Source organism: Oryza sativa, chromosome 2, assembly GCF_034140825.1.
Source record: "Oryza sativa Japonica Group chromosome 2, ASM3414082v1".
Lineage (NCBI taxonomy): Eukaryota > Viridiplantae > Streptophyta > Magnoliopsida > Poales > Poaceae > Oryza > Oryza sativa.
Window position 1 is genome coordinate 33,623,441 of NC_089036.1, and position 27,260 is coordinate 33,650,700.

The 27,260-nt window shown below is 42.1% G+C and overlaps 3 protein-coding genes across 4 annotated transcripts; 2 read left to right on the forward strand and 1 right to left on the reverse strand.

The window, feature by feature from the left end:
• Positions 1–1,868: 1,868 nt before the first annotated feature.
• LOC4330929 (uncharacterized) lies at positions 1,869–6,472 on the reverse strand. The gene is made up of 8 exons (XM_015771750.2): positions 6,004–6,472; positions 3,826–3,973; positions 3,594–3,744; positions 3,231–3,356; positions 3,080–3,160; positions 2,795–2,987; positions 2,438–2,717; positions 1,869–2,360 (listed from the first exon to the last, which is right to left on the reverse strand). Exons 1-8 carry the CDS (start codon positions 6,250–6,252, stop codon positions 2,119–2,121), a joined length of 1,470 nt encoding a protein of 489 aa, XP_015627236.1. The 5' UTR covers positions 6,253–6,472; the 3' UTR covers positions 1,869–2,118.
• Positions 6,473–10,185: 3,713 nt separating this feature from the next.
• Positions 10,186–14,490, forward strand: LOC9267442 (uncharacterized). Of its 2 annotated transcripts, XM_015768467.3 has the most exons (4): positions 10,186–10,777; positions 12,346–13,738; positions 13,871–13,954; positions 14,052–14,490. In XM_015768467.3, the coding sequence occupies exons 1-4, from the start codon at positions 10,385–10,387 to the stop codon at positions 14,099–14,101; spliced, it is 1,920 nt and encodes a 639-aa protein (XP_015623953.1). In that variant the 5' UTR covers positions 10,186–10,384; the 3' UTR covers positions 14,102–14,490. The 2 variants fall into 2 exon arrangements, with proteins under 2 accessions (XP_015623953.1, XP_066164026.1); XM_066307929.1 differs by lacking the exon at positions 13,871–13,954 and having other exon boundaries at positions 10,240–10,777.
• Positions 14,491–19,151: 4,661 nt separating this feature from the next.
• On the forward strand, positions 19,152–26,387 carry LOC4330930 (uncharacterized). The gene is made up of 19 exons (XM_015771474.3): positions 19,152–19,771; positions 20,188–20,719; positions 20,824–21,078; positions 21,351–21,442; positions 21,581–21,778; positions 21,885–22,076; positions 22,177–22,398; positions 22,694–22,860; positions 22,953–23,046; positions 23,144–23,200; positions 23,295–23,423; positions 23,517–23,588; positions 24,016–24,129; positions 24,255–24,416; positions 24,502–24,630; positions 24,893–24,994; positions 25,102–25,178; positions 25,306–25,428; positions 25,502–26,387. Exons 1-19 carry the CDS (start codon positions 19,232–19,234, stop codon positions 26,061–26,063), a joined length of 3,819 nt encoding a protein of 1,272 aa, XP_015626960.1. The 5' UTR covers positions 19,152–19,231; the 3' UTR covers positions 26,064–26,387.
• Positions 26,388–27,260: the final 873 nt, after the last annotated feature.

Below are 27,260 nucleotides of genomic sequence, written 5' to 3' on the forward strand. Positions count from 1 at the left end.
TGAGTGTAGGTTCACCCGATAGATCCACCATGTGGTTGTTAGCCGTAAATAATACTACAACGAAGAGGGGGGTAAAAGGGCGAGGGAATCTCCGGAGAGACCTCGTCACTTGCGGACCTGCGGTATGTTATAAATTGACCGTGATTAATTAGCAATTAATTATATAAATTGACCGCGACCAATTAGCTAGTGGTACTAATGAGTACTCCGTCCGTCCCAAAATATAGCAATCTTGTACTGGATGAGATACATCCTAGTACAATGAATCTGGACAGAGCTCGTCCCAAAATATAGCAATCTTGTCTGTCCAGATTCATTGTACTAGGATGTATCTCATCCAGTACAAGATTGCTATATTTTGGGACGGAGGGATTACTAGGACTAGGCTAGTAGCAAACCGGTCGCAACTCGCAATGACCACTGGCTGTGTTTTCCCTCTCCTTTTCTAATTCACCTCTCTTTTTTTTCACGCGCACACTTTTCAAACTGCTAAAGATACGTTTTTAAAAAATAAATATACAAAAGTTACTTTTAAAAATTATATTAATTCATTTTTCAAAAAATAGCTAATACTTAATTAATTATGTGCTAATGAGCCACGCCGTTTTATTGTGCTAAACGGAGTAGCTCATTAGCACATGATTAATTAAATATTAGCTAAAACTGTGTTCATTTGAATATATTAGTTCTCAACCATCCTAAACGAACAGCCTAAGACTGTTCATTTGTGTTGGTTGGGAACCTTCCCTTCCAGCACGAACAACGGAGAAACACATTAGCACATGATTAATTAAAATATTATCTAAAACTAACTTGAAAAATAGATTAATATGATTTTTTTAAACAACTTTCCTATAGATTTTTTTTTTCAAAAAATGCGCTAAACCTTCCTACTAGGATCCGTTTAACAATTTAAAAAGCATGCGCGCGAAAAACGAAAGGATAAAGTTGGGAACCCCTACAAACGAGCGCAGCCTAAATAGGTTCTATAAGAGCAAGTTTAACAGTATAGTCAACTATGGGTTTCAGATCATGTATAGTCAATTTAATAGCCAATACATACAATAGTTACCTATAAACATATATTACACTATTGATGTATGGACCCACATATCATACACACATTGCGTATTGTAGTTCGTGTTACAGCTGGCTACAAATCTGTAGCCCGTTACTCTTCTCTCTCCTCTTTTATCTCCTCGAAATGTGTTTATAGATGGCTTATAGTCTGCTATTATACCTGCTTTAAGAGCAAGTTTAATAGTAGAGCTAACCAATAGCTTACGCATATTCACATACTTCAAAATGAATACATTAAATGCATAGGAGAAGAAAAATACATGTTAACTCTAATACTCCCTCCTTACTCGTAAAGGAGGCCATTTTGGACAGCGAAACGGTCTCTAAAATACAACTTTGACTTCTTGTTTATATAACAATATTTATTGAAATGTGATATATGTATATTTTTATGAAAGTATTTTTCAAGACAAATCTATTCATCTAATTTTTACATTTTCAAACTCAACAACTTGAGAGTTATTCATGATTTATATTCCTAAGGTTTGACTTAAATATTATCTTAAACGACCTCCTTTACTAGTACGGAGGGAGTATAAGCTATAAGCTTATAGTTGGCTCTACTCTTAACCTTCTTTATTTTTCAAATTTTCTCTTCTTCACATGGCTTATAGCCTACTAATAAACTTTCTCAATGAGTTCAGATTTCAGATTCCTGCACCATTAATAACCGTGAGCTGATGGTGTCAATTGCTGTCTTGCTGAGCACTCTCCTGGCAGTATGCTTGCATAGACAAGATCAGTAATCAAAAGCAGCAGTAGCTAACTGCTTCGAAGTACCGCTTGGGTAAACCATAAACAACAGGCCATTTATACTTGACATTGCACAGGCCGATGAGAAAAAAACTTCCACCACGGACCACGGTTGATATACATCAAGAAAATCTACACTCAGATTATTCTAACGAATCGTATAATGTCAGGGAGCACACAGTTCCACTATATCAGACCGGATGATCGTTACATTTGTTATGGAGCAGTAAAAAGAAACACAGGTACAGAAGGTATCTACAAGGTTGATGATGAGGGGAGGTGAAACTAATTTGACCAGACATGCACCAGGCCTTTGCTGTTTCCAGTGTAGATTTCGTTGCGGTCCTCGTCGTAGAATAGTGCGGTGATGTCCTCAAGAGCATCAGAAACAGTGCTCCGAATGGTAGATCTGCTGCTGTCACCTCTTTTTCGAGGAGCAATTGTGAGAGTAGGGTCGAGGGGGGAGATCTTGGCGACGCACTTTCCCGTGAAGATGTTGCTCATGTTGATTGATCCCGTGGGGGGAGCTGAGTAGGCAACTTGCCAATTTATTCATATGAATTCAAAAACAAAAAAAAAACAGAATAATGAAATTTGAAATTACCTATGCCCTCGCAGCCGCCACTATCTCTGACCTCCTTTGAAGCTTTGCAGTATGAGATAATCAAGTCCTGGTCGGCAGTGATGTATATATTATTGGTATTGCAGTTAGAATGCCACAACTCATGATCATCAAATGAAGTAACTAGCTCTCCACGGAAATTCCATGCTGCAACTGTCCTATTGCAGAATGTCAGGAATAGATTATTTTCGTAGAGGAAGATGAATGCCGAAGGAGTCATGAATTCGGTTTTGTTGACCTCAATCAAGTTGGAGTTTCTAACCTGGTCAGAGAACCAAGTTAGTTCAAGGGCAAAGTACAAACTGCAGTTGCCACAAACAAAGAACATAAGTAACGTACATCAATAATCTGTAGGTTTTCCTTGTCTTGTTTCACAAGAAGTTTTTCATTAAACTGCTCGATGAAGTCAACCTTTCTGCTCCGATGAAGCAACTGGGTGAAGGTTTTCAGTGGGGTTCCATCCTCAATTGAGAGTATCTTTAATGGAACATGATTAGCTGACTTCTGATAAATTACGAGCATGATTCCAGGACTGGAGAGAGAGGTTTCATGAATGTAAGAAAATGTCAAATCAAAGATGAAAACTTATTTTTTTATGTAATCAGTCATCAGTGATAACCGAACCTTATTTTGATTTCCTGGATGTTCTTATCACATATAGAATACAGAAAGTTGTAGTTCTTCAGATCAAAAACTTTGTAAGTGCTGCAAAGGAGAAACAATTACACTATGCACATACCACTGCTGTCAAACTGTAAAGTAAAATGTTACATACCTATCCTGGGCTGAAAAAGTCAGTACTTTGCCATTAACATCATCAAACTCAACAAATCCAGGGTATTTCAGTGATTCCGTTTCAAATAAAGGAAACCCATCATTCAATTGGCCTCTTCTAATGTACCTAAAAAGAAGTTATGATAAGAGAAAATATGTTGATGCTTTAAAATGAGCTAGCAAACAGATCGAGGCATGAACTTGTGAGTTGTGACAAGCCCAATTATCACTTTCTAAATAAACATAATGAGAGCAAAGAACCAGCATCTTGCTCTGCAGACACCAGGAAGCTCAACTGTTTAGCACCAAAGATACTCTTTTCATACACAGAATAATTCAAGAAGAAATAAATAAGGCTTCTTACTCTATTGGAGTTGTTCTGCACTTGAGCGAGCTGAAACGATCTGATTCATAAACTGAAACGGTGATAAGGGATTCATTGTTTTTATTATAAAACAAACTCCTAATCACTTCATCAGGACTTATATTCAAGTAGCATATGCGCTTGTTTGTTGCTGCCAACATGAGAAGAAGTTTTGTTAGGAACATAAATCTGACAAAAGCAAAACCAGTTAGCATTGAAGAATGAGATTTACCCCGATTAAATGCACCGCATAGTCCAGATTGGGCAAGTGCAAATATGACATCCTTTGCTGCAACAATCTCAATAATTTTGGTTCTGCTCCACAAAAATGGCAGCTGAACAAGAAAATGGACTTCATCATCATAGGTGTCATACTCTTCCTGCACAATCAAATTAAATTCATAAATTAGTAAACAATAATTTAAATATTAAAATATCTGAATTGCAAAGTAGTCAGTTAAGGGAAATTCTGTGCATGAAAGTTAGTTGATCAGATTTAGCAGGTACGATTATAGAAATGTGAGATCAGGCGTGTCCATTGATCAATCCTGGAGTTTTCTTGCCCTCCCCTTCCTTGTCCAAATCTACTTATTAGCCACTTCCTGATACCTCAGTGGCGTTTACATCAATGTCTTCTCTGTTTATCCAACATATTTGGCACAATATGGAACATTTTCACACATATATGCACACAAGACAACAAAAAAGGCATTAAAGACTAAAAATAAATTATAGGAAGGTCATTATCCAGCTCATGTCCAGACTGTACATGGAGCCGATCATGCAAATTTAATTGGATTGCACAGAAAGTTTTACTACTAACCTTTTTTGGAATGTAGCCGAGTTACTTAGATCCTATTATGTCAGGTGGACCCACTGGTTTGTCAGGGCCAATATGGTAGGCATTATCTTCAAAGAATAAATTGGCTTCCATAAACATTTCAATGATCCATGTTTGTTCAGTACTTTTAATGTACAGACAACAGAGTCAGAGTGATTTAATGTTTTTAAGATTTTACTATGGCTGCGGAGGCAAAACCCCCATAATACAATCATACATGGTGCCACAATAGCAGCTACATATGTCTTCTTCCATGTCATTAGCATATAGCATTGGTCTTGCACATGTCCTCTTCCCACTTGAAAATTTCCATATTAGAGGCTTCCAGTGGCAAACATACAAGCAACCAAAATCCACAAATATCTTTTCTTTTTCAGCTACCTTCACCATATTACCAAACAACACTAATTTTAAAGATACCGCAAAACCGTCACTACTCTGATATCACTCGGTTTCTTTTCCATGAGCTTCAACTCAACCGATTAGGTATGTATGAAAGGAATTGTATGATATGTTACTGTTACTACTCACTTATATGTGGATTCTGGTAAGCACTCGCCCATAAATGTGATACAGTGGTTGTTTTAGTTAAAACAATTTCTTTAAGCCATCAGAAAACAGTGGCATTACTAAAGCAAAATAACTGGCAACACCCAAAGAAAAGGTCAGTTAAATGCGACGGAGGACGAAGGTACCTAGAAAATGTGGAATCATGAAAGCCTTCCGCCTACAAATTCCTATCTTACCCATCCAGCTTATGGTTTGCCATATTTAATTAACATTTTATTAGCCTAGCTGGCTAGATTCGCAAAAGATAAACAACACGTGGCCACGTGGGAAATTTTTGCACGAAAAGTTAGAATTTGATTCGCATTGGGTACGTAATGTTTTACTGTTGAGAGAACAGAAAGAGTGAAGAGAAGTATAAAATAATAAGCATGTATTTTAAAATCTGTATAGTATATGCATCTCATGATGCCTGAAATACAAATGGTGTCATGCTAATTACAGTTTATTCAGCTCATGCATCAACTAATTTCAACCCCATTCAGATTTCAAATTTTCAATAGCATTGAACCACTGATTCACAAGTTATGCAAATATGCTATGAATAATCAATAGCCTTATTTTTTTTCAGTTATGCAAATATGCTATAAATAATCAACAACCTTATTTTTTTTAAAAAAAAAAAACTAAGTCTGTTGGTTATGCACACTCCATATATCAAACTAGAACATGCAAAACTACGTGCAGGACATCATAAGCATTTGCAGTTGATATTCCTAGCACTGAATTACTAGATCTAGCCATGGCAACACACCGGTGCAATGTTATAACATTGCCAGTTCACTAACCAGATTACCACTATTGTAGCAATATACTTGTGTCTCCACAGGCAACACTTTCTGGTTAAATTTGATCGCATCGAATGGATTGCCACCTAAAGTTTTAAAAAAAAGATCCCTAACTATATCAAGTGTCACGGATCAGAATGAATTACCAAGCGGCACTAGGTTAATCACGACTACTGGAAACCTAGGAGCGAGGAGACGGGCAAGCTGCACATACCTGCAGCTGGAAATTCCGGAATTTCTCGGGGCAGGAGAAGGCGGAGGAGGAGGGCGCCGCGGGCCGCGGCGGCCGGCGGTGCCCCCCGCCGATCTCGCGGCGCGCGACCTTGTGGACGGAGTCGGACGGGTCGCGGCGCGGCGGCTTGCGGCAGGCGGGCTGCAGGCCCGCGGACAGCCACGCGCGTCGCCGCGCGGCGGTGATGCGGAGGCGCACCCGCAGCCCGGGCTTGTGGTGGTGGTGCTCCATGGCCTGCCTCCGCCGGCGAGGCGGGAGCGAGGGGCGCGGGCACGGGGACAGCCGGGGGACCGAGGAGGTGTAGGGGAGGGGGGCGGGGACTACGCGGGGTTAGGGTTTAGAGGAGGCGCCATGGATGGGGAGGGGAGGGGAGGGGACGCGGGAATCTGGAGGCTAGCGACTAGCGAGGAAGAATGGGGGGGAGCTGGCAGTGGCACTAGGGGCGTACGGAATTGCGAAGGGGAAACCGACAGCGGCTACACGCTACTCGTACAGATGAACCCGGTTCACAATTCCAATGGAATCCGATTCGGACCTCGTGAAATCCGAACTTTTTTGAATCGGGCCATCGAAGACACGACCGATTCCTGAATTTCAACAAAATTTATTTGTATTTTATTGGTTTTTATCGGTTTATCAATGGATTCCGTGAAGTCCGATGATACCGTTTATGAGCGGATTTTGATACAGTATCAAGATGGACTATGGGCCCCTCATAGCAATTTTAATGGTACCCAGCAGATATCACGAATAATAGTGACATTTTCTCAAATCGGTAATTTTGCAATGGTATGATCCAATTAACCTTTGAATCATAGGGCCAAATAGAAAAGGTTTGAATAAAAATTGGATCTTATGAAATTCCTTATAAATCATTAAATTTACCCGCTTTCTTAATACTCGTATCCAAGCCTAAAACTCTCTAAGATATCTTAGGATGGAGACAATATCATATAAGATTGTGATTACGAAAACTCTTAGCAATAGCATGAAAAACATATACTCCATCTTTTTTTAAGTAGATAACGTTATTGCCTTTTGAACACATGTTTAACCGTTCGTTTTATTTAAAAATTTTATGTAAACGTATGAGATATAAATTATACTTAAAATACTTTGAGTAATAAAATAACTCACATAAAAATATATAATTACATAATTTTTTAATAAGATGAATTATCAAACATGTGTTTAAAAGTCAACGGAGTCATCTATTAAAAAATATGATAGTAGTAGATTTTTATGAAAAGAGCGCCCATAATCTCTTCTTTCTATAAAGCTGCTAATGCTCACTGAACACCTAAAGCTCAACATGCAAGCATAGTATTTACTAGCATTCCTAAAACCTACATGTAAGTATACCATATCAACCCATTAAGCCCACAAATCTCAACATGCAGACATATAATAATTATAGCTACAAATTTACTTCACTCTAAAACTAAACATATACATGCTAAATCATCATTCTTAAATTATTTTCATAATATTTCAATCCAAATCATTTCTCATTTATCTATTGTTTAACATATATCCCGCAGCAAAGTGTAGGGCATCATCTTATTAATAACACGTGTAAGCACATTGCGTGGCAAGGCATTGTGATCAATGTCAAGTCATTATCGTGTGTGCCCCGTAAACCGGTTGATAAGTAAGAAACGAGAAATTTGTCACTCAAAAAGTTTTTTTTTTGTTTTATGCTACTATAGTAATGTTATGCATTTGCTTTTGTTGTCCCCGTGCCGACATTGCTGTCCTTTTGCATATGAGTATACCTACGTAATCAGTTGATCGATATCACATAGTTATTATAATATAAGCTTTGGATTCGAAGGTAATCAACTGTTTATTATATTTTGTACTCTTGTCGATTTTCAGTATATCCACTTAGAATCCACGTGCTTAATTTGCATATATAGAAAAGAAAAAGGCTATACGTACTAATTTTTTCTTACTAAATTCTTACTAACACTGATGTGTCATGCTATGAGTACATCTAGATTTTTTATAACTTCCATCTATTTAATCAAACGGTTGAGATGATTGTTAGTAAATGTTTAGTAAGAAAAATTTAGTACGTGTAGCATTGCTCTATAGAAAATATGCTAGCAAAGTGTAAAATAGTGGGAAAACTCAAATCATCCCTTAAGGGGATATCCCCTTATTTTTATATGTCACTTAAAAAGTAATTAAAAAATTTAGTAGGATAGATCAATATGTGATATGTCGCTTCACAAACATGCAAATTCAAATTCAACTTATACAAGTAGAAATAAAAATAACAAATTTAATTATGAATAGAACACGTAATTCACAGTCATATTTGTTATTTTTGTTTCGAATTGTATAAGTTAAATTTTAACTCGCATGTTTGTGAAAAGATATATCACATATTAATCTATCTTGTGAAAATATATATCATATATTGATCTATCTTGATATTATTTAAAAAAAGTATAACTTTTGAACTACATGTACAAAACGAGGGGATATCTCCACGAGGGACAAAAATCTACTTCCAAAATAGTGTGCATCTGTTGAATGTGTGTATGCATGTTAGGTTAGTAGTACAGGTTCCTGCTCCAACACATTACTATACCCAGAACATGTCGAGATAGATAGAGCTTTTGAACCCCACAATGCAGAATGCAGAAGCAGGTGGGGCGAAGAGGAATCCGAGAGATCGGGAGCACACCGGTGCAACAAGGTATATTGGCATATTGTTTTCCTATAGAACAAAGCATTTCTGACTCTGAAGATAACTTGACCCCCAATAAGGTCTCTTCTCTTGTCATACATGTTCGGAGTACTATACTAGACTCTGAAGATAACTTGACCCTCATAAGGTCTCTTCTCTTGTCATACATGTTCGGAGTACTATACTACGGGTGAGTGTGTTTAGTTCACGCTAAAATTAGAAGTTTGATTGAAATTGAAACGATGTGACGGAAAAGTTGGAAGTTTGTGTGTGTAGAAAAGTTTTGATGTGATAGAAAAGTTAGAAGTTTGAAGAAAAATTATGGAACTAAACACGGCCTACTATAGGTGATTTGCTTCCAACCATGCGTCCATGGCACTCCATTCTCGTGACAAACACAGCAGCTTAATTGGAGGAGCCAGAGGCTATACAGACTCAGTGCAGATCGAGCAGAGGCGAGAAGCAGAGGGTGTATTCCTACCCGGGGCCGGCCTGTTGGAGATCAGAGCACAGGAGCAAAAATTCCTCATCTGAATATTCAGACAGACTTACAGTTACCTCTGCATCGGATGCTCCTATACCTATCCAACTCAGGTCAGGGATATTAAATGCTCATCAGAGAGAGATCAGGCACAGCGAGAGAAGATGCTATACGCTGAACTGAATTTCTTCCCTGTTCTTGGTGATCGTTTCGTCACCTGTGATTTTCATTCTCTTGGACAAAGCGCACCCGGGGCGAGAGCAGAAGAAACGGATCTCTGTCTTTCTGACGACGGGTGTGTCGATCCTGGATTGGCAGCGGCAAATGACAGGGTACAGTACATGCCTAGGTTTCGCACGTTACCATGTCCATGTTACTCTCGCGAAACAGGAGTACCAAGCAATGCAGGTGTGCATAGATGCGTGGTGTTTGTGACCTCTCGTTGTATAACTACATTCTCTAACACTGACTAATCACAATGCATACGTCAGATGAAGCGTGCGTAGCTCAACTGATTAAGTTCCTTATTGCTCGTATTTATAGCTAACTATTCTTTTAATGGTAGGCTACGTTCCAAATTATTCTTTCAGTGGTAGCGAGACTCCAATGGTAACTTCGTCAATTTTAAGATATGCCGACCCAATCTTTCGAATGTGCTCACAGAGGTAAGGTATGCGTGTGTGCGTTTATAAAGATGAGTGTGTGTGTGCGTTGTGGGTGCTTGTGTCTGTTCTGTATTTATAAAAAAACAATGCATAGATCGGTTTAGCCTTAAGACATGAAAAAAAAGAACACGTTTAAATCCTTGCGAAAAAAAAAAACCGTGCCAAACTGCACGAAGCTGGCGGCGGCCCGAATACGCCGTGCGGAGAAGGCGTCATGCGCGCGGACGGACGATGGCTACAAGGTGGATTACCTAAGCATAAGCAGCGTTGGACCTAACCCGCTCGCCGGCCTGACCCAGACCCGCCCAACCGTCCCCACCGCCCGCCCGCGGCCTCCCCAAATATCCACTCCCACCGCGCGCGCCACCTGTACAAGAGAAAAAAAAAAAACGAACCAAACCCACCCGTCGTCGCCGCTCCGCCCGCGCGTGTGCGTGCGCCCACGACCGCGCGCGACGCGACGCGCCGGCCTCGTCAATCCCATCGATCGATCTCGCCGTCGCCGGCATCGTCGCGATCATGCCGCTAGATGGTGGGGAGGTGGACCTGTGGGCGATGGCGGCGGAGCTGGAGCGGCAGTTCGCCGGGTACAAGCAGCGGCGGGCGGAGAGGAGCGGCGCGCCCCGCGGCGACGACGATGGCGCCGATGCCCGCGGTGGCGGCGGGGAGGAGGAGGAGGAGGAGGAGGGGGACGGAGACGGCGGCGACGTGAGGGGGAGGAGGTACGAGGCGTACACGAGGCGGAGGGACGAGCGGCTGCGGGAACGGGAAGGGTGGCGCGCGCGCATGGAGCGCAAGGAGGCCGAGGTCAGGGCGCTCTGGGCGCAGCTCGAGCGTCGCGCCGCCGGCTGTGCCACCGCCACCGCCACGGCGACGGACGACGACGGCGGCGGCGCGGCCGGAGTCCGAGAGGTAGGTAATTCCGTTGCCAAAAAGGTCGTTTTCTGCTTGCGGTCGCCGGCACGACACGTTCCGTCTCTTTGTTGCAACTTAACAAGCGCGGGTCGTTTTTAACGGGTCTCAAGTTGCTAAGTTGCTTCTAGCCTTCTAGGATATGATTGATTGACCCAAATAGTTTGGACGTTGCGTTTCTGCAATCTGCATGCCATTCCATGATTGATGAATCCTTCTATCTTTCGCTGAAAAAAAAAATCCCTAGATCGATGCTTCCTGTGCATGCAAGTATGCAACTGCATTCTCTTTGATCAATCCCCCTCTCACGTTTTCGTTCTGAAATTTTTTCTTGAGAGAGTCAAAACTAATTCGTTCTAGTTTTAAATTACGTGTTATAGCCTATACCCTCCCTCCTAAAAAAATTATTGTACTACGAAACCGGATATGCCAAGATTTGATTCATGGCACATACTTCATCCGTCCTAAAAGGCTAAAATAAGCTAACTATGTGTTGTTTAGTAAATCTAATAACTAATGGTCATCTTTAGACTGCAGAATTCTTTATAGTATTTCGTAGCGCTTTCGCGAAAAAGAATAGTGTTTCGTAGAGGTCAGTTCAATTTTCAGAAGATTAATTATTTCACCATTCGAAACGGGACCTAAAGTGGTAAAATTTTTAGTACGGCACAAGGGTTCACGTGAAACGATAAATGGTGGGTTCACGACCAAATCCTTGTTCAGCACTTTCTGCTGCAGCACATATCTCTGCCAAGGAGTTAACTCCCGGTCCCGGGAAGAAACTGCATGCGCAGGCAGCAAGCAAGGCAGCATCAACACTCCGTGTGTCAATAAATCGTACGTGTATTCCTGATGATATCTCTCATCTCAAGTCTGCGAGTCCTTCCCTGTGAATGCGTGCGCTCCCGTGCAAACGCATGCTTCGTCAACTGCTCGACTCATCGTCCGTAAAAGAGAAAAAAAATTGGAACCGTGCTTGACTGCGTGAGCATGGACTTGTTTCTCTTTTTTTTTATAAAAAAATATATATATTCATGTCGAACTTGTCGAAAGAGATTGTTTTTACACCGTCCAAAATGAGAGTTACTTGTTGGACTATTGGGTTTATAAAATATATATATTGCTGTCGCATCGGTCAACTATTAGGTTTCGCTGTCAATTGTATCTGCCCTAGCTTACACGTTGCCACGTGAAACATTCCCTACGTGGTGGTGCTCTGTGTGCATATGAGTTTTCTGTATAATTGTAAAAAATAAATTATGTGTGTATGTGTTTTTCGTGTAATCGTAATTTTTTTATATATTTGATACTTATGTTTTTTAATATATGATGTCTTTAACTTTTTAAAATCTGTTTGATCATTCATCATATTCAAAACAATTTATGTAACTATTATTTATTTATTGTCAAATGTTTTTTAAAATACGATTTAAATTTTTTATATTTAAAAAAATGAATAAGATAAACTGTAATACGGTTATGAAAAAGTTACAGCGTCGTATATTAAAAAAACATTTAAATAATACATTCGGTTGTTGTTTAATCGGGTGTGGTGGCGTGTACTACAGAAAGCTGGGAAAGACGGCGAGAAGAGGAGAAGATCCGACGTGGCTGCTCCGGCGAGTAGGATCTCCGGCAAGAAGCACGCACGCACCAGGAGCTTCTCGTCCACCGCCACGAAGAGCAGCCTCCCCGACGCCGGGGCGCGGCGAGCGCTGTCGCAGGAGCCGCCGCCGCCGCCGACGTCAGAGCGACCCACCACGGCGGGCGCCGGCAGCCATCGAGTAGCGCGGGTCACCGGCGGCGGAGCGACGACGACCGCGCCGAAACCCAGGGTGTTCTCAGGGCACAGGAGCTCGACGGCGAAAGAGCATGGCTCATCATCTGCCAAGGGTGGGACGACGAAGCCGAAGCCGCCGCGCTCCCTGCCCCGGCGGTCGAGTTCCGGCGGGTTGGAGAATCTCAAGGAGGCGGTTCTGTCGAACACCTGTGCCGCGGTTGCACCGGCGCAGAGCTGTTCGACCGAGCAGGCTACTGTCCATGGCGAAACCGGGAATGCTTCTCCCCCGTCACCGTTCGCTGGCGCGGCGGCAGCGAATGCCCGCGCCGCCTCGCCGGATTCAGACTGCGGCGAGGCAGTGGACGGTGGATCATACGACCGTGAAGCCGAGGCGAAGCGTGTCGGCGAGCACGACGCCGAGGAGGTCACGGTGTCTCCCCAGAAGCTGGCGAATGGAGAGATCACCAGTGACTCGGACACCGAGCCGAGCTATGTCTACGTCAAGAAGGACGACGTCGAGGGGGAGGAGGATGCCATGGCGAGGCGTTCTGAAGCTTTGGCTGTCTCAGATGCCAAACCTGCAGAGCTGGAGGTGGAGAAGAATAACAGCGACGCCGCCGCGCGCGGCGAGGAGACCACGGCTCCACCGTCGGACGCCGTCGCGGCAGAGAGCGCGACGACGATCGTCGCGGAAGAGGCACCGGCGAGGGAGAGCTCCGACGAGTCCTCCTCCTCCTCCTCCTCCTCCTTCTCCGGCATCAGGTCAGGGCGCGGCTCCCCTCCCAGCAGCGCGCCAGCTTCCTACATCTCGCGAGCTCCGTCCATCGAGAGGCTGCTCGAGGAGGACGCCGCGCTGCTGCGCAAGAAGCGGCAGCAGAGCGCCGACAAGCTCGCCCTGATGGCGATGACGACGACGACGATGTCCACCCCGCCGGCCAGGGTCTCCGGCGCGGCGCGGTCGCGAGGATTCAAGAGCTTCTTGAGCTTCGGGAAGAAGAACAGACGAGGCAAGGATGTCACCGTCATCGACTGCACCTCGCCGTCGGTGCCCTCGGTGGCCGACGACGACAGCGGCAGCGGAGGGTGGCCGTCCGGTGAGACGATCAAGCCAAGGATGGCCTCCTCGGACGCTGCCTCCGACGACATGGACCATGGCTATGCCATTGCCGCCTCTCCACAGGGTAATCAAATTTCATGTTCTTCCATAGAGTACATGACAATTAGTAATTACTAGTACATGATATGTTGTGGTAGATTTCTGATGCTTGTTAATGTGAATTTTCAAACGCATTTTGCATGTTTTAACTCTGCAGGTTGCTCTTTGCAAAGCCTTGTGGTTGCATCTCCTGCAAAGTCTGAACTGCATGAGATAGACCCACAGGAGAAATCACCAAAAGGTGAAAAAAAATGTTTTGATTTTGTTGTGTGTTTTGCAGATCATTCTTGTTTCTTTCTGCCTCTGTACTAATGTTGTCTGTTTTTTTTTGGTCACAGCTCATCGGTCGTTCTTCTCGTTTCGATCATTCAACTGTGGCAGGAGCTGATCTGAAGAACTGGGAATAGACAGTTATTACTACTGTAAATATAGACCAGTGTGGAAATTAGGTCGCTGCCTGAAATATTCAGAAATCAGAAACCCTTGCATCATCTTGATTCAAATTTCAAAGAGGTGAAATGTTGTTATCTGAATACTATTCCTTGATACAGTAAGGATATTCCATAGACCAATCAGGATGCAAGAAGAGCAGATTTGGAGATACTTCTGTACGTATGATGGCGTGTTTATGTTTTCTTCTGATGTTCTTATCTTAACAGTCTATGTTTTGGCAACTACCTGTTTGCATACTGTACCATGAAAATGAGAACTGTCCATCCACAATATATATGTCGTGAACTGGTTAGTTGGAAATTAGCACTCGTGCATGTTTCAGAACATTCACTTTGTTAGCGAAATTTCAGAATATATATTTGTGATTTTTAGCTTTGGTTAATTAAATGTGATGAAGGTCATTCCAAACATGAGTAAAAAGCTGAACATGCTTTCCCCTAGTGATGTATGCTCTCTACTTATAATTTGTATATGTAGCTCTTTTCTCTACAAATTGACATTCAGATCAAAACATTGTAACAAACATGCATGCTAGGAACAGTACTCATTTGTGCACTTCCGCTGGGAGAGACGGCTAGGATTATCAGTTTATCACCAAATATAGTGCATCTAATAAGACACTATATGAAGTAGTAAATTAAACATACTTCTTATCATTCGTTGCCTTCTGATCGTACATGTGTGTTTTGTTGGAGGTAAATCTGCTTGTACATGTGTAGAAGCATCTCATGGTTTCTGCCGTATAGGAACCGTCTATATACTCACTGGAACGGAATATTAGTTAATACCATGCTATCATCCATGACCAATATTCTCAAGAACACTATTGTGTGATTTAACTAAGACAGTTAGCTACCTCTTACTGGAACAGCATATTAGCACTGAGAAGAACATACCTGAGCTTTCCATGCGTGTAGGACCAACCAACATCAAACACTGTTGGCTTCCCTCACCTGCATCTTTGCTTTCTCTCTCTGAAAGTCTTTGTCACTTTGTCATGCTTAACGAGGACAGTATGAAAATCAGTAGCTAGCTCTCTGCAAGTTCCTTTTTTCTTGTTCAGGAACATGCATCTAAGTTCTAGGTCTTGCTTTGCTCACAGTGATACCCACCTTGTCTGTCCATAAGCATACTTTGCTTACATATAACTACATGCTATTAATAGATGCTACTGTACAAACTTTGAGGAAAAGTATAACTTTCGATGGAACTAACTCGATCTATCCATTGGTGGAGAAAGGAATTAACTTTGACAGGAGAAATTAAAAAGTCCATATATATACCATTTGGTCAAAATCAGGTGATCCATTTCAGATGTGTCTCTGAACCTTCCTATGGGCTCAGCTAGCTAATTAACACACCATATTAATGACCAAATTAACTCGTCAGTATCCTGTTTACCTCAAAAGTTTTCAGGCAAATTTCCACGAGTTTCCATGACTTTCTAGCGACAAATTGGCTCAAAGGTCAAGAATTCGATCACCTTGTAGGACCTCGTTTCTGACTAACTCGTCAGCTAGACCAGCTAGCTAGCTTAGGTATCAGCTGCATTCATAAGATCCAATCAAGAAAACATAAACAACACTTAGAACACTTCTACTTACAATGCATCGGCGAATTTCGATGGCCGATCCATCCATCCATCCATGGACGTGCTACTTAGCTCGATCGATCACGAGCTCAAGCCCCCACTCTAATGGCGGCGCCGCCGCGGCGATCGACGGGGCGAGAAGCCATGCTGGAGAAGGAGCGCACATGCTGCAAGCCGGCCGGCCAGCCAGCCCCGCCGTCGAGCACGTGCCCTGCTTCTCCAGCACGGTTTGCTCACCCCTCCTTCTTCAGTTCTTCTCCTAGGGCTAGAGCTAGCTAGGCCCTAGCCTCTCTCTCGCCATTGGAGGAGGAGAGGAGAGCTGGGAGAGGTAGAGGAATTGCATGGTGATGGCTGCAACTTGCAAGCGATGTGGCGTATATATAGGCGGGCAAAAGCATAGTACATGTGGTAGGAAGACATGGTTGTCTAAAAAGACCTAACTTTCTCTGTGAAAGGGAGCCCAAACCTGCCTCTCGAAATTAAAGTTTTCTTCTTTTTCATCGATCAAAGGCAGACCACCAAACCTCGGATCCCCATCCATCCATCCAATCCAATTAATCCGAGTTCATCAGTTAATCAACCTAAAAACCCAGAGTTCAGTTCATCAGTTAATAATTAATCCGAGATGAAATCTCTGTCTGTGTGACTTGTGTTAGTCGCTGTCAGAGGTGAATTTAATTAGAGGGATCATTCGAGTTTAACTTTTGACAAAAAGCCGCTTTGATTACCTGGAGATGATGGCAGCGTCAAGGCTAGTTTAACCGCCCGTCGGCCCGGCCCTTGGACGGCGACCGTAAACGATTGTATGACTCTGATCAAGCGATCGAGATGAAAGCCTGCAGCAACTGGGGGTTTTGTTAATGGTTAGCCACATGTTTTAACCTAATCTTGGCCGACTAAACTAGTCTTTCCTCACTTATGTGTAGTTCTTATCTTTATGGTGATAATTAACCATTTGAACACTGCTGATCAAGTAGAAACTAAATTAACTATTTGAACAGCTGATCAAGTAGGCTATACAATCTCAGAAGGAGAGACGACGACGAGTTGCGGACAAAAAGTTGAGAGCCCAGTGCCTGGCTATCATATCACCACTAAACAAATGCACGCGCGGCAACTGATGTGATGTCAGTGCTCAAACGCAGAACTTTTTAATTTGTAAATACCATTTTTGTATGCCAATTTAGGGCGTATAGAACTATATAAATATGCAATTTACGCGACAATTTGGCGTGTATGTGGTTGGGGATTGGCATCTAATCGGCAACGCGGGGTGTCGTCAGATGCAGACAGTGCAGTCGCGGACAGAGTTGAGAGCCGGTGGCATCAGCGAGAGTGATGTGTTTTTGTGGCTAAACAAATGCACGCGCGCTCGCTGTTGTCGGGTGGACATGGGCGCTGATGCTGATAAGTAAATCGATAATCCGTGTGTGCCCAGTTGCGAATTTGATAGAATTTTGATTGGATTGGTTTAGGCAGAGGGTCAATGCATGCGTGCGTACCTAGCTCCATGGGTGGTTTACTCCTGTCTGCCATGCTGAGATTGCTGATGCAGCAGCTTTAATTTGCGTTTTGGTGCAGATGCAGAGCTGCAGATAGCCTACTCCTGTTGGAAAGAAGCTTGGAGAGAGAATGTTTGGCAGGAAGAGGAATGTTGTGTGGCTACTGTCCCCAACAACCATGAGGTTCTTCAGTGTAATAACTGTTTCTTTGTGCTTCGTTGGGAGGACCATTTTGCTTTTACTTGGGAGAAGATGGCATTTTTTTTCTGTAACAGTGTGTGAATATATTACCATTAGGGTTTCAAGTTGGTTAGGACATTCTGGTTTGGGATGGTAGACCTCAGCATTTCATTTTCCTTGACCTACCTCGTACTATCAGTCTCTTTGACCGGATAAGCATAACTTAAGTCTTAAGACATGCGCTGTAGCTAGTTTAAGACTCACTGTTGTAATTTCTAGTCATTTTTCTTCCTCTCGGTCCTCATCCATTGATTCTATTCGTATCTTAAGAAGTCTTTAAAATCACTTTGACCCTTAAATGATCTCAATTTAAAACGAGCTTTCGACTTTCTCTTTCAGTTTTTCTTAGAACCTTCTCATTCTAGAAGTATTTTTTTTCACGAACGCGTAAAAGGATTGCACGTCAATATATTAGAAGAAAATAGTTATAGTTACACGACGCAATCAGCCAGACTGGCTTATGCAAATAGAAGGGAAAAAAACAAAATAAGAAGCTGAAGCTTTTAAAAAAACTACATTCTAGAAGCATTTTTTGATTTGTTCTAAGCATGTAACCTTTTTTTTTTCACCCTTCTTAGAAACTTCTTTTTATTTATTTGTTTATTTTTCTTGTTTGTACTAAACACACCACTTTATATTGGACACTCCAGGCTACCAAAGTTGAAAGTTGTTACCACCAGAGCCAATGAGTCCCATCTTCCTCACCGAAGACTCTTGTTTGGGAAGACATGCAATCCTTTTTCAATTTTTTGTGGAACAAACACCAATCTTCTGCTCTGCATTTCTTTTTTGAGATACAGGGAATAAGACAATAGACATGGAACTATTTTAGCACGTCCATTCGAAGTGTTAATTCATTTCAACTTACAAGGCTATAACCTCCGTCCCAAAAAAAGTTTATTTGTGGGTTTCTGTGTACAACGTTTGACCCTCCGTATTATTTAAAAAATATAAAAAACTTTAAAAAAAGTCACACATAAGGTACTATTCATGTTTTATCATTTAATAACAACAAAAATTACTAATCATAAAAAGCATTTAATTAAGACGGACGGTCAAACGTTGGACCCAGAAACCCACAAATGAACTTATTTTAGGACGGAATAAGTTCATCTGAGGTCCCTTAACCTATCAACGAATCTGATTTTCGTCCTTCAACCGAAAAACCCAGATACAACGGGTCCCTTAACTGTCAAAACTGGTGCAATATAAATTTCATGGTGGTTTGTACGACGGTTTTCGCTGACGTGGCGCTTACGTGGCTAATTTGACTCAGTTTTCATATGACGTGGCAGTTACGTGGCGCTTACGCGACAATTTGATTTGGAAAATAATAAAATTTGTGACCCCACATGTCAGTTACACAAAAAAATAATTTAAAAATGATGGGCCCACGTGAGCCCCACGTATCATTATCACCCCTCCTCTTCTACCTCCTCTCTCAGATGAACTTATTCCTACAGAGGGTGTAAGCGATTGTAGAGCCCAATCTAGGCCTCGTAAGGCCCATTACGTTATACAGATCCGTATCTAGGCCCATCCAAGACATTTTGAACAAGGAATACACAGCCCATTAATGATACAGAAATGGCCCGTTAGTGGGTCGGGCCCACCAACACATTGCAAAAAGTGCAAAACCACTCAACCCGTGTGCGACTCCCACGCCTCGCCAAAAACCCTAACGCATTCGCCTCCCCGCCTCCCCGCCACCGGCCACCTCCCGCCGCCCGCCATGGCCGACGTCGACACGGGCGAGCTCCCCCAGACGCCGCGCTCGGCGACCGGAGACGACGAGCTCTCCCTCATGGACGGGGAGCCCGACCTGGCCGCGGCCGTCCTGGCGCGGCTCGGCGGGTCGCCGCGGGAGGACGACCAGCACCTCTGCGCCACCGCCGCCGCCATGGCGCAGGCCGTGAGGGACCAGGGCGTCGCCGCCACCCCCGTCGCGTACTTCGCCGCGGCGGCCGCGGCGCTCGCGCCCCTGGCCCGCGCGGGGGCCGGGGCCGCGGACCGGCACGTCTCCGGCGCGCTCCTCGCGTTCCTCTCGGCCGCGGTGCCCGCGCTGCCTCCAGCCGTGGCGCGCGCCCGGGGGCGTGAGGTCGCGGACGACGTGGTGCGGGTGCTCGAGTTCCCTTCGACGCCTGACTCCGGTGTGAGGGCTGGGGTAAGGTGCCTCGCGCACTTGATCTCGGCTGGGGAGAAGGCGAACTGGGAGGCAGTGGAGCCGCTCTATGGGGTGGTGCTACGTCTAGCAGTTGATCCCCGGCCTAAGGTACTAGCAAAATACCAATTCTCTCAACTATGTTGCTGTCAAAATTATTACTTATGCGGGTAAATATGCACTGCTGTGTAACTTGTTGTGATATACTGATAAGGTTTACTGGGCATCCAATGCTGTTTCAGTTAATCTGATTTAGGATGCAGAATACCGTTTAGTTTAATGGGAAATTCTAGACTTCATAATTTTAGAGTCATACTCCCTCATAGTAAAATAATATAACTAAACTCATTTCTCCCGATGTCAAATAAATTTGACTGGAGAGAGTAATAATCGAAGAAGGATACTGCACACATTGTATTCTTGGCTCAGCAGATTTTGTTCATGTTGTTAGCTTTACTCGTATCAAAATTCAATTGCTCTGTATCATGCTGAAAAATCATTCATAGTTTGCTTTGATGGGGCTGTAGGTGAGGAAGCAGTCTCATTCATGCTTGCGAGATATTCTGCTCAGTTTCCAGAGGCAAGCTGTTTTGGTCCCTGCGAGTGAAGGAATAACGAGATGTTTTGAGCGTTTTCTACTGCTTGCTGGTGGATCCAATGCTGTAAACACAGATGTAGCAGAAGGCGGACCTAAGGGGGCTAAGGAAGTCTTGTATATTCTGAATGCTTTAAAATGCTGCCTCCCTCTTATGTCATCAAAACCTTCCAATACCATCATAAAATATTTTAAAGCTCTGTTGGATCTGCACCAACCAATCTTGACACGGAGCATATTGGAGATTCTGCATGCTGTTGGCGACAGTCCAACTGTACAGCTTAAATCTGACGTGCTACTGGATATAGTATGCTCTTTGGGGCTATCTGTCTCTGTTGAAAGAAAATCAGGGGATGAAATGGCTTCAATTGCAAGGCTTCTAAATGTTGCTACTAGAAAAATTTATAATCAGAATAAGAACATATGTGTTGTAAAGCTTCCACTAGTATTTACTTCACTTGGAGGTTGGTTCTTCTCACAAAACTTGGCACCTTTAAGTTGATCAATTATACCTAGTAAGTCATATTATGTCTTTTGTGTAAAAGTCTTGTTGTAAATTGTTCGCCAGATATATTGGCAAGTGAATTTGAAGAAGCAAGATTTTCTGCTGTGGAGGCTTTCAAAAGTTTAATAGAAGACTGCATCGATGAAAGCATGATCTTACAGGGAATTACCCAGATTAAGTCTAGACATCCAGGGATAAGATCTGATCCCACAACCATAGAGAAGATATGTGCTATCCTAGAGGGCTTGCTAAATGTCCGGTACGGTGATGTCTGGGACAAATCATTTCATGTGATTTCAATGGCATTTGACAAATTGGGTAAGTATACCACTACGTTAGCATATCCTCATCATTCAATAGCTTAGGAATAATATGAGAGTCTCTATTTTAGTAATCTGGCTCCTCTGGTCAGAGCATTAAGATTCAATGTAGCTTCTTGTTCACATCTTTTGTGTTGGACTCTCTTTCTTGAGCCATTAACAACCTTTATCCAAAGGTGTTTTTGTTAAATTGAATTATGCTATTGGTAATTAGTTGCTTGATTATTTGTGATAATTGTTCCTGTACTGATCTCTAATGCAAAACTACAGGAGAATCGTCAGCTGACCTTTTGCCTGAAGCACTTAAGAACTTGGCAGACATGCAAAACTTGTCAGACGATGACTTCTCTTTCCGGAAGCAGGTAACTTTTCCCATAGAAAAAGCACCATTGTCCTTCAGCATAATATAAACAAATTTATACCTTTCATGCAACTAACTTTGTTTACTCCATGTATGTTTGGTTATCTCCTGGCTTACCTTCATATGCATTTATTTGCAGCTTGATTCATGTCTTGGTTCAGCTGTTGCTGCTATGGGACCAAAGAACGTTCTTAAAATCCTGCAGATTCATTCAATATCTGATGAAAATGAATGGATCTTCCCCATTTTAGAAAAGCACATTGTTGGTGCCAGTTTACAATTTTTCTTAACAGATATTCGGGACATTATTAGAGCTGTAGAGAAGAACATTCCAAAGGTATCGTCCATTTTTTTTGAAAATCCTAATAGTTTTAAAGCAAAAACAGATTAAGCACTTTCATTTTAAACTGCACTGACTGTTTCCAACATCTTCAATTGAACAGCTTTTAAAGGAAGATAAGCTTTTCTCCGCCAAGAGAGCAGAAGGTTATGTGTATTCACTATGGTCTTTGTTACCATCGTGCTGCAATTATGCACGTGATACCTCAATCCACTTTAGAGCTCTGCAGAATGTTTTGTGCGACACGCTTAAAAACCAGCTTGACTTGCGTGGTATCATTTGTTCTAGTATTCAGGTATTTCACACTGCATCTGGTTAGTTCTATATTGCAAGTACTTCTGTTTAAGTTATGCTTTTGAGCTTATTTTTCTTTTTTTTTGGCTTGTATATTTTAGGTTTTGATTAAACAAAACAAGGAAGCATTGTCAGTTCCTGTTGAAGAGGCCATACTTGCTGAGGATGAAATAAGCAAATCTGAAAGAAGAGCAAAAGAACGCTATACGAAAGAGTTTGCAGAGGAAAACTTAAAAGCAATACGGGCTTTCTCTTCAAAGTTTTTGGAAGTTCTATGTTCTATATTCTTAGCTTCTTCAAATGATGCTATTGGACTTCTACAGGTATATTGTTGATGCCTTCTATATTGTGCCATCTGCTTGCTGGGCTCTAAGGATCTGTACTTTCGGGAATTGTTTGATTTGGCTCTGGAAGTTGATTTCTTCTATGATCAGCCGACAGGTCAAAATTTGAAATGTTTGATAATAATCTAATGACTTCATCCGAATAGATCACAGTGGGGAACTTTGAACCTTTGGGTGTTAATTGTTGTTGAGGATTAATAATTGGATTGTTTTGTTGATTGTTTTTATATCATGTACAAGCATAAATGTGACTTGTTCCTTCTTTATTGAACAGCCTGCAATAAGTGATATAGCTTCCATATCAGAGAAAGACACTGTTGGCAGGTTCTTTCTTGATGCAATAAGGAAGTTGTTGGATGCCACAAAAGCTGTTAATGCAGAACAAAAGAATGATAGTTCAATGCAAATCGAAGCTAATTCCAACACAAATAACATGGCAAGGTCTGCGCAAAATTTATATTCTTGTTACTTCTTATTCATGTCTAGATTCCAGTTGAAGCCGATTGTTAATTTCAATCCTTGATGGATCGTAGGGCTCTCCTGTTGGACTTTGCAGCTTCATTAATGCCTGGTTTAGCTGCAAAATCGATCAATGTGCTATTCAGTTATGTAAAACCTGCAATTAAGGTACATATATGATATATTGCAAGTATCCAAGCTGTTCTTTTTTTTTAAAAAAAATTGTAAGTTGTGTTGTACCTGATATTTTTTCTCACGCTCGTAGGATACTGACTCATTGATTCAAAAGAGAGCATACAAGGTCCTTTCAATGCTGCTCAAGGTATGTCTCCGTTTTCAGTTTGCACTTTATGTGAATCATCATGGCAGATCACAGAGAGATAACTTGAAATCTTTATGAATGTTTATCATTTCAGGATACTGAGTTTATTGAGCGGAATTTGGATACCTTGTTGGGCTTGATGATTTCTTCTTTGCCATGCCAATTTCCATCAAAGCGCTACAGGCTTGAATGCCTGCATCACCTTATTGTTTACATTTTGAAGGTTGGTAGTGAAAAAACATGTTATACTTGCTAGGCAGATGTGGATACTGTCCCTCGGATTGTAACAGGAACCCTCTGTTCTCTACATCTGCAGGATTCATCTAAGCTTGGAAAGAGGGAAATTATTGGTTCATTCCTGACTGAAATACTTCTTGCCTTAAAGGAGGTAATTGATTGTATATTTTTCTGATCCTTTAATGTAGATAGGAAGCTAAAATGTATACTGCCGACAGCACACTCCTAATTTGACTCTTGTGTGTTATTCCCTTTGAAACGTTACTGTAGCATTTTGATTATTTCCTGTGGTAAGTGGTAATGTGCAGCTGTCCTTACATTTTCTGGAAGCAGAAGTATATCTACTCAAGTAACTTTTTATGTTCTGAATTATAGACTTGGATGTATTGAATTATTGTTGTGTGCCACAATAATGACAATATCATGCAAGTTTCAGACCGTCAGTTCTACGGCATAGTTCTGGTTTAAGTTGTGTGATTTTTTTTGGATAGCTAGATTAGACAGATTCTGAAAGTATGTGTATGGTACATAAATGCCAGCTGCGAGATGAACAATCATGACTTGATGTGTCTTCACAGGCTAACAAGAAGACAAGAAACAGAGCTTATGATCTACTTATTGAAATTGGACGTGCTTGTGAAGATGCAGAAAATGACGGGAGGAAGGAGAATTTGCACCAGTTCTTTGGCATGGTACTTTATGTCATTACTGTTTTTAAATGTCTTGACAGGACCAAACTAATGAAATATGAGGCTCTGAGCCATACCAACCTCGAACTGCATTACATTTGATTTATCAGTGCTACTTTTATGTTTAGGTTGCTGGTGGTCTTGCTGGTCAAACTCCATATGCGATTAGTGCTTCTGTAACTGGGTTAGCTCGGTTAACTTATGAGTTCTCTGAGCTTATTGGAGTAGCATACAAGCTCCTCCCATCAACTTTTCTTCTCATGCAGAGGAACAACCGAGAGATTGTCAAAGTACAGCACACAACACATTTCTGGTTTATTAGCTTATCTATCATTCTCTTCACCTCCTTACAGTAGCCCTATATTTCCTATTCAGGCCAACTTAGGTTTTATCAAAGCTTTGGTGGCTAAATCTAAAGCCGATGTATTGCACGAGCATTTGAAAGGAGTTGTCGAGGGTTTGCTGAGCTGGCAAACTGATACAAAGAATTCCTTCAAAGCGAAGGTACTGGCTATTTGCTTTTGATACTATAAAGCAATGGCATTTCTGGTGGTATTTATATAAACGCTCACAAACAATGATATGGTTGTTTTTGTCCTGTGGAACTTTTACTATTCTAATAACTAGATATATTCATATCAACTCATATAGACAATATATGACATGGGAGAAACTAAAAGAGTGAAATATGCATGATATATCACATTACATGTAAACTGCTGCTGTTTTCTTGGAGCTTGCTATTCATCTCTTATCTTATTGCCAGATAAAGTCACTGATGGAAATTCTAGTGAAAAAATGTGGTTTGGATGCTGTGAAGGCTGTGATGCCTGAAGAACATATAAAATTGCTGACCAACATTAGGAAGGTAACTTACAGTATTTTTTCTTTGCTCTTCTCTTGAAGAATAGACAGTTAATGTTGTATGATTGTATCTGGTCAATATGCTCAACAATTCCATGCAATGTTAAACAGATTAATGAGCGAAAAATGCGGAAATCTAAATCTTCTGAGGATGGGGATAACATGTCGATGACCTCACGAGCTACAAGGTATTGTGGTGCATTTATTGTTTTTTTTTTGTTCTGAGAATTTGTTGATAGTTCTGATGGCGTGAATGTCACATCTATTTATACAAATTTAACTTCTGTTCAACTGTCCTGGTCATGCTCCCTGCAGACAAAGTAGATGGAATCACACACAGATGTTTTCTGATTTTGGAAGTGATGAGGATGACTCCAATGGTCCCTTTTCTGCCCAACATACAGTTGCTTCTCGTACTGGAACAAAAGCTTCAACACGGTATGTGCCACAATAGGGCCACACTTGGTTTGTGAGGATTTTAAGTGTTTCTCACAAACTGTTATTTTTCCAGGTCGACCAGGAAGCGCCAAGCAGATAAGAGCTTGCTAGAGAAGTTCATTGATCAGTCAACTGGCGAGCCCCTAGATTTACTTGACCAGAAAACAGTGCGGTTGGCTCTCAAATCGACGAAAAAGAGGGCTATGCCTGATGAAGATGATGATGAGGTGGAGATGGACCCTGAAGGGCGTATCATTGTGCGGGAAGAGCGGGAGAGGCGCAAAAAGAAGCAGCCTATCTCCCGAGACGACGAGGCCGACGACAGGAGCATGGTCCGAAGCCAGTCCGTCAAGAGGAGGAAGACGACCAGCTCCGGCTGGGCCTACACTGGCCATGACTACACCAGCAAGAAGGCCAGTGGCGATCTCAAGAAGAAAGACAAGATGGATCCGTATGCCTACTGGCCATTAGACAGGAAGCTTCTGAACCGCAGGTCGGACCGCAAAGCGGCGGCACGCAAGGGCATGAGCAGTGTCATGAAGGTGACCAAGAAGCTCGAAGGGAAGAGCGCCGCCAGCGCGCTCGCTGCTAAGAGAACGCAAACAAAAAACCGGAAGCAGAAGAAGAGCAAGTAAGGAGACGAAGGGACAGAGAGAGATAGGGCAAGGAAGCTTTGTATAGCTGAACCGATGGCCCTTGGCAGTTGGGAGGGAAAGTTTTGGACGTGTACAGTGCTTGGTGAGGATTCGGCCGTAGTAGTTGTTTTTGCTCGTTTCATCTCCTATCTGTCGAAGAGAAACACTAGGTTCCATTCTTGCCAAAAAGGGAGATTTTTTGAGGGGAAAAAGGGGGAAATTTTGACACCCGTCGGTATGACGGTACCAGATTCAGATTAGATTTAATTTTCTTGTAAGTTTTTGATTGATGACTATTGAATTTGAAATTTGTTGCTTCCTGCCCGCTGACACTTCGCTGTAATGGAAGATGAGCTGTAGCGAAATTTCCGAATTCCTTATTCGGGCATACGCGCTAAAACAATCGCGCGATCGTGGAGCTGTACGGGGATGAAACGCAAGGCTACGGCGTACTTGATTTTTTTTCATAGAAAGTGATTTTTTTTCTTAGAAAGTGATTTTAAAAAAAAGACACTGTCAATTCAACTTTTTTTTTTTAACAAGGGCAAACTTCAACTGTAATATTTAAAACTTTAAACTTAAAAATGGAAACAAAATTAACTTGAAAACTTTTAACTCAAATTTTGAAACTTTCAACTCAAATTTTAAAAACTTTCAATTAAAATTCTGAAAACTTTTAACTCAGAGTTTAAAAATTTTCAACTACAAATTAGAACTTCAAACTGTTTTTAACTAAATTATTTGTGTTTTTTTAATAAAAAGCTAATGCTAAGCTTCATCATTAGCACTATTAGTGATGTTTTGCGCGAGGGACTAGGTAGGGTGCATGCGGCCACACACTAATCATATGGAGCAGTTTGAAACAAGGGTTAATTTGATCCGTGACATTACAAATGTGCCTATTCAGATAATTAGTCTATTTATAGCCATGTCATTCAAATTTTTACAAAATTGGAACCATGCCATTGTTGTCTCGTTTTCTATCTTCCCTATCCGTGCGTAGGGCCCGCCCCTTAGATTCATTTTCTTCCTCTTTCCTCCTCTCTTCTATTTTTTTTTCTTTTTTTCCCATCTCTCTCCAACACTTTCCCGCCTCCTCCCCACCAATCCATCCCGACCCACTCCTCGCCGCCCGCAGCAACAAGCCACCGACATCGTACTCGAACTCCGCACTGATCAAGCGAGAGAGAAGGCTGC

Bases quoted from the DNA above. Each gene is read 5' to 3' on its own strand.
- LOC4330929 (XM_015771750.2), bottom strand. From the start codon at position 6,252: ATGGAGCACCACCACCACAAGCCCGGGCTGCGGGTGCGCCTCCGCATC. The intron at 3,357-3,593 runs GTAAGAAGCCTT...ACTTCTTTTTAG, and splicing joins TGCAGAACAACTCCAATAGA to GTACATTAGAAGAGGCCAAT. The intron at 3,161-3,230 runs GTATGTAACATT...TCTCCTTTGCAG, and splicing joins ACTTTTTCAGCCCAGGATAG to CACTTACAAAGTTTTTGATC.
- LOC9267442 (XM_015768467.3), top strand. From the start codon at position 10,385: ATGCCGCTAGATGGTGGGGAGGTGGACCTGTGGGCGATGGCGGCGGAG. The intron at 10,778-12,345 runs GTAGGTAATTCC...CGTGTACTACAG, and splicing joins GCGCGGCCGGAGTCCGAGAG to AAAGCTGGGAAAGACGGCGA. The intron at 13,739-13,870 runs GTAATCAAATTT...TTAACTCTGCAG, and splicing joins CATTGCCGCCTCTCCACAGG to GTTGCTCTTTGCAAAGCCTT.
- LOC4330930 (XM_015771474.3), top strand. From the start codon at position 19,232: ATGGCCGACGTCGACACGGGCGAGCTCCCCCAGACGCCGCGCTCGGCG. The intron at 21,779-21,884 runs GTATCGTCCATT...TCAATTGAACAG, and splicing joins TAGAGAAGAACATTCCAAAG to CTTTTAAAGGAAGATAAGCT. The intron at 23,589-24,015 runs GTAATTGATTGT...GTGTCTTCACAG, and splicing joins TACTTCTTGCCTTAAAGGAG to GCTAACAAGAAGACAAGAAA.